This window comes from Nannobrachium achirus (genome assembly GCF_963921795.1).
Source record: "Nannobrachium achirus genome assembly, chromosome: 1".
NCBI classification, from domain to species: domain Eukaryota; kingdom Metazoa; phylum Chordata; class Actinopteri; order Myctophiformes; family Myctophidae; genus Nannobrachium; species Nannobrachium achirus.
In genome coordinates this window covers 58,014,486-58,021,326 of record NC_137810.1, presented here as the reverse complement: position 1 = coordinate 58,021,326, position 6,841 = coordinate 58,014,486, and the positions used below count along the sequence as shown (strand labels likewise).

Below are 6,841 nucleotides of genomic sequence, written 5' to 3'. Positions count from 1 at the left end.
GCATTTCTAATATGCACAACTACTTCACCAAAATTTGTGCTTGTCTTTCTATTGAATGAAAACGTGTACAAACATTCCAGTACAGAGCCTCTGCCTGATGACTAAAGGTCTGACATCTCCCCCTGGTGGAGAAAATGTGTTTATTTTAAACAAATAATAGGTGATTATCATTGCATGCACAAGACCAAAACACAAAACTAGAAGCAGTGCTCTTCCGAGCACAGGTCTCCACCAGGCCAGGGGTCCTGGTGGTGCTATAATAGGCCAATGTAAAAAGGGTGGCATGTGTTCTTCACCAATCTTAAGACCTTTCATGGCACCACCATGAGGCTGATTTGAACATTTTGTAGTGTAATTTCTTTCTTGGCCTTTTGCGAATGTGCGTGCACAATTTCATTACAAATGCACGCTGTGTTCATGATTTAAGGCATTTTGTTCAAAACGGATCAATCCTGCAAAGTTTGGAGGCCAATTTTAGCCAATCAGGATGGAATTTTAATATGGGACAGATGCGTCTTGATCATATGACTGTAGAGATACTGTGTACTGATTTGTGTTCATTTTGGGTAAAATCTGAAGGAGTAATATCCAAAAATGTGTCTTACATATGTCGGCCTCCTGGTGGCGCTATAAAAGGCTGATGTGAAAAATGCAAGGAAAGGGTTTTTCCTTGGCCTCTAGGGAGTGTGCTTACAAAGTTTGAAACTGATCGGTGGAGTTATAGGTAAAACCACAAATTGGCCTGTTATAGCGCCACCATGAAGTGATTTCAAAAATTTGAAGTGGCATTTCTTCCTCGGCCTAGTGGAAACGTGTGGGCGCGGTTTCATGTTAATTGCACTCTGCGTTTGTGATTTGAGGCATTTTGTCCAAAACGGAGCAATCTTACAAACTTGAAAGCCAATCAGGATGGAATATGGACAATCAGACAGATCCAAAACATACTCTCTCCCTTGCCTTCGGCTGGTGGAGACAACTATGATAATTCTGACTCACGCAGCACCATAACTGGGGGTGATCTATTGCTGTGTATCTGTAATAGGCCTATATGAAATGTATGTAATATCACATGATAAAATCAATAAAAACATCCCTGGTTCTGGTGACAGATTATCCTTTTAATGAATGAGGAAACAATCATTTTACGTTTAAAACTCCCTGATGCACCACATTTAAGATATGTGGGGCTTTTGATAATGTAAGTGGAGATGGACAGGAAACGGGGAGAGAGACATGCAAATATCGCCAGGAACAGGACTCAAACCTGCGATATGCCGTCAGGCTACATTGATTGAAAGTGCATGTTATTTCAACATGGTTGAAAAACGTCTCATGCATTGGACAACATCGGTCACCAGGATGAGGATGCATTTTCAAGTCCGACATGAGTTTCACATTGAATGGGCTTTACTGGTACAGCTTGTGGGACCAAATCAATTTAGAACAGGGCACCACTCTGAACTCAATGGATGTGGCCGCCATGTTCTAGTTGGTCGCCCCATAGTGTCCACGTGCCCTATGGGGGGGCTTTGAAAGTACTGTAGACCTCTGCACTCTTTGTAGAGAACACCACGTCCCCCTCCCTCTAAACAAAGTGTTGATAGTTTCCTATCAACACTGACCAAAATAACTGATAAAATGTGCTTTAAAGGCTGTTGGTTGAATTAAGCCATGTCAATGTGGCTACTCAAGTACATTTTGGGTCTTATTAATCTATTGACAGCTGGACAGAAAATGAAGCAAAACAAAAGTTGTATGTTGTAGCCCAACACAAAGGGTACAGTACCCAAAAAGATCACACATGTCAGTCACAGCCGTAGCCTACATCAACTATGCAAACTTTTAGCATTTCACTTCATTAACTACCCATTAGCAGAATAAAGCAATAAGCCACAAGAGGCGAGTGGTTACCGGGGGAGTATACACCGGCTGAGAGGCGTTGGGAAACACGAGGCGCAGCCGAGTGTTTCCGACCCTCTCAGCCGGTGTATACTCCCCCGGTAACCACTCGCCTCTTGTGGCTTATTGCTTTATTCTAAAACGGTCACAATATTGCAACATGAATATCATAGCATTGCATTATTTAAAGAAAAAAGTACACTTCTCCACCACCAGGAAGAGACATGTCCTTGCGTTTACCAGCAGGAACAGGACTTACGGAAGCCAGTGTGTGTTTACAAAGTCACGTAATTCTTTTTGCAAAAAAAAAAAAATAGGGAAACACTTGTGTTAGATCAGTCTCATGTTAAGAAGTTAAGAACCATATTCGATCCATACACATGTTTATTTTCATCCAGATTTAGCTGCTATGTATCACATCAAAAACGCTAGCATAGCAACCTAAGCTAAACAGCCGAGTGGTGCCTGGAGAATAGAGGGCGCTTGTTGCCTTTACAAGCCCCGCCCAGAGCCATTCAGTCACTGTCCTATGCATGCGAGCGGTGCTTAAAAGCACCCGCACGGCAGGATTTGAGAGGAAATCAAACGCTCGCTTCTCTAGTTCAGCCTCACAGCACTGTGGAAAGAAATAACGCACCTGGCTTTGATATAAACTGATTCAAGGTATGGGTTACAGTCTCAGGTATACCATGGCACCCAGCCAATCAGAATCAAGGAATGGAACTAGCCGTTTTAGAATGTACAATATCCAACACAGGTTTTTAAACAAATACTATAACCAGATTGCACTGATAAATATTTGAGAGTACCAGCTGAACTGAAGAAAAAAATTACTTGAGTCAAATGAAGCATAAAGACAAATTTATTACAGTTAGTTACAAATTACAAGAAAACAGGAGCAAGGACCATCACTTCCGGCCTACAGCAAACCAGAAGACAAGTGGCCTAGTAATCCTCCTCCTCATCGTCATCTGCCCCAGCACTGTCAGCGCCAACCTCTTCGTAATCCTTCTCTAGGGCAGCCATGTCTTCCCTAGCCTCAGAGAACTCCCCCTCCTCCATCCCCTCGCCGACATACCAGTGGACGAAGGCCCTTTTGGCATACATCAGGTCAAACTTGTGGTCAAGGCGTGCCCAGGCCTCAGCGATGGCCGTGGTGTTGCTGAGCATGCATACGGCCCTCTGGACCTTGGCCAGGTCTCCTCCAGGAACCACCGTGGGAGGCTGGTAGTTGATGCCCACCTTGAAGCCCGTGGGGCACCAGTCCACAAACTGGATGCTGCGTCTGGTCTTGATCGCTGCGATGGCAGAGTTGACATCCTTGGGCACCACGTCTCCGCGGTACAGCAGGCAGCAGGCCATGTATTTTCCACGACGGGGATCACACTTCACCATCTGATTGGTGGGCTCGAAGCACTCGTTGGTGATCTGGGCGACCGTGAGCTGCTCGTGGTAGGCCTTCTCGGCAGAGATGACCGGGGCGTAGCTGGTCAGAGGGAAGTGGATACGAGGGTACGGCACCAAGTTGGTCTGGAACTCCGTCAGGTCAACATTCAGGGCTCCGTCAAAACGAAGCGAGGCGGTGATCGAAGACACAAATTGACTGACAAGCCTGTTGAGGTTGATGTAGGACGGCCTCTCCACATCCAGGTTCTTGCGGCAGATGTCAAAGATGGCCTCGTTGTCCACCAAGAAGGCGCAGTCCGAGTGCTCCAGGGTGGTGTGGGTGGTCAGGATGGCGTTGTAGGGCTCCACTACAGCCGTGGACACCTGGGGGGCCGGGTAGACCGCAAACTCAAGTTTGGACTTCTTCCCATAGTCGACAGAAAGCCTCTCCATCAGCAAGGAAGCGAAACCAGAGCCGGTGCCACCGCCGAAGCTGTGGAAGATGAGAAAGCCCTGGAGGCCAGTGCACTGGTCAGCCTGAAAAAATAAAAATAATTGTCTTTAATCAGTTAAAGCAGAAGTTAAGCAGTTCGCTAATAATAAAAAAAAAAGTCAACTCATTGAGGCCCTCACCAGCTTGCGAATTCTCTCCATAACCAGGTCAATGACCTCCTTGCCGATGGTGTAGTGTCCACGGGCATAGTTGTTGGCTGCATCCTCCTTTCCTGTGATCATTTGACTCGGGTGGAATAGCTGTCGGTACGCTCCGGTACGAATCTCATCTGTGAATGGAGGGTTTAAAGTAAGTGGTTGACAATCATTTGTCCTGTGTTTTTCTACGTTTATATTAAAGCAACACTTCACCCCAAAAATAATGAAGGGATCATTATTCTCTTTTGTTGCATTCCTGTGCCAATAATTAAATATTCACGGTGTAGGCAAGAGGGTAAAGAGACCAATGCAAAACTATATAAAAATATATAATCAACTCCACAACACTCAAGTGTAATCACTGAGAGGCCTATGAGCCAGGTTCAAAGAGAATGTTTTAAATATGGTTTTGCTCTCGTTACGATTAAAAATCAGACACTCGATTTTCAGTTCAGTAATGGGGCAAACACATTCATTTTAGGCTTCATGGGGTGAGTAATTGATAGAAAAAGTAATGTTTTTGGGTGAAGTATTCCCTTGGATCGGTAAATAGTTTTAACTGACCAATGACCGTGGGTTCCAGGTCAACAAAGACAGCTCTGGGGACGTGCTTTCCCGCTCCGGTCTCGCTGAAGAAGGTGCTGAAGGAGTCGCCACCCACAACGGTCTTATCACTGGGCATGGTTCCGTCAGGCTGGATGCCATGCTCCAGACAGTACAGCTCCCAGCAAGTGTTTCCAATCTGGACTCCAGCCTGGCCAACATGAACAGACAGACACTCACGCTGCATAGAGAGAGGGGTGGGGGGTAATGTTAATTCCACTGAAGATAATGAGAAGTCTGAATTGTGGCAAGAATTGTATCTACAGGCTACATGACTGGAGAAGCAGAGCCGTTGTGGGAATCCATGCATGCAGCGTAGCTTTGGAAAACGACAGAACTAATGTTGCACAGATTAAGGCCCAACCTCAACCAACACATTTATCTGCACGTTTTGGGGAAATCTAGACTTTCTAATAAATTCAGAATATTATCGTCACATCACAGATTTATATTTTGTGAAAGTTCCATTTAAGTTCCGTTATCTCCATTAAGAAATAAGGGGGGCGGGGGGGGGGGGGGAGAGATCAATAAAACAAATTATCTACACATTTGCACATAGTAACTCATAAGGTTCGGTTAAGTACCTGCAGTAAATGGTGCGGGAGCACAGCAGTAGATCTACACACAATACATGGGCAACTGGTGTGGCCCCCACCTTCACTTGCTGGTTAATGTTGCAATACTGACAGCCTTGATTTCAGCTGTTACAATTCCAACAATTCCAACCATTCAAACATGACCCACTTTAATTACCCAAGTCCATATTAGTAGCTTAATGACTTGTCCAATGTATATTTAAGTTCATTAAGTTAACATAACACATTTGAAATTTAAAATCTTTACTTTTCAGGATTGCAATTCAAAAATGGCTAAAAATCCAGCTTCCAATTCAGAAATAGCAAAAATGGCCGATCTATTCTACAGTCTCAAAACACATTTGCGACATATTTAAAGTTTGTAGGTCGGCCATTTTACAATGTTTGACTGTATATGCAATGTGGCAATGTGGCCCTCTGGAGTGTGAAAATATAGTGGCCCTCTCCATCAAAGTTGACCACCCCTAACATACACTGCTACATATTGTGCTTCTACCCTACCAGCTGTTGGCAACACCTTCACAGGTGTTAGCAATGCTACACATTAAGGCTACACATTAAGGTTGTGTTCCATTTTAGAGTAACAAGAGCTTTCAGTGAGCCAATTGCTTGTAGGTCAAACTGGACTCAAGCTCACAAGGTGTTTAGCTTATACTGTACATGCAGCCATTGTTGCTAAATTATTTTGTTACAAATTAACCTAAAAGGGAACACTAGGGTTTGGCCTCAACACATACATGTCAATGAAGTAATATTATACAAATATTTAGCCATGTCAACATGGTTTAATGTCCCCCCATGAAAACATAATGGGGTGTTAAGCTTCTTAGTTTGGGGGTATGAAAATATAGTCATGCAAAGCCCCCTACAACAGAAGAAAGGAGCACTGCATGGTTTTATTGAGTCACACAGGTACTCGTGTTTGATATGGCTTTCATTTGTAGTCCTGCACAGGCCATGTTGAGGACCAACACAAGTGTTCTGATATTAGTTCTATTGAAACACCAGGCTGTGTTAGTGCTCAACACGTGTTGGAGCAAATGAAACCCATAAATAAATGCATCGCCTAATCATCATTAATTTTGGACACCAGTTGAGATAGTCAACAGTGACTTACCATTTTGTCAGTTAGCCCAAAAAACACAGCGTAGTTATTCACTTGAGAGGTTGAGGTGTAATTTTCTTCCTGTTCCCAAAAACAGACGCTCCTTAGTTCCTGACTAACAGCCCTCTTTTTATAGGACACTGATTGGCTGGGTAGCTGCTCTGTAAAAGTCATTGCTCATCAGCCATTGGTTGGTGAAATCACTCAATCTAGAAGTTCCTGGCCATGCCCACTGTGGGCATGGTCATGGTTCGCGGACTTTTCTGACGTCCGCGGAATAGCGGTCGCGAGTGGCAGCAGAGCGGCGGGAGTAGTCATTACTACTATTATAAAACAATGTGTACATGGTCTGGCAAGTGGCCACTTCATACAGAGCCTGGGGAATAGCTTAGCTTCCTCCTGCTAGTTGTACTGACGCTGTATTGGTCCGGTCCCACATTCGTTCCTGACAGAAACTGTGTCCTGATCTATAGTTCCTCTCTGCCTCTATAATGGTCCTGGCAATAACAATGCTAATACAGAAGAGAATAAATAAATATTACACCCATACTAGGTAGTAGGTAGGCTATCCTCTAAAATGTGGTTACTATGGGCATTGGTT

At 44.3% G+C, this 6,841-nt stretch overlaps 1 protein-coding gene across 1 annotated transcript; it reads right to left on the bottom strand.

Annotated features, from left to right (window-relative positions):
- Positions 1 to 2,743: 2,743 nt before the first annotated feature.
- Positions 2,744 to 4,726, bottom strand: LOC308284132 (tubulin alpha chain-like; the record flags this gene model as incomplete). The annotated part of the gene is made up of 3 exons (XM_080724676.1): positions 2,744 to 3,822; positions 3,919 to 4,067; positions 4,501 to 4,726. 3 exons carry the CDS (start codon positions 4,724 to 4,726, stop codon positions 2,845 to 2,847), a joined length of 1,353 nt encoding a protein of 450 aa, XP_080580802.1. The 3' UTR covers positions 2,744 to 2,844.
- Positions 4,727 to 6,841: the final 2,115 nt, after the last annotated feature.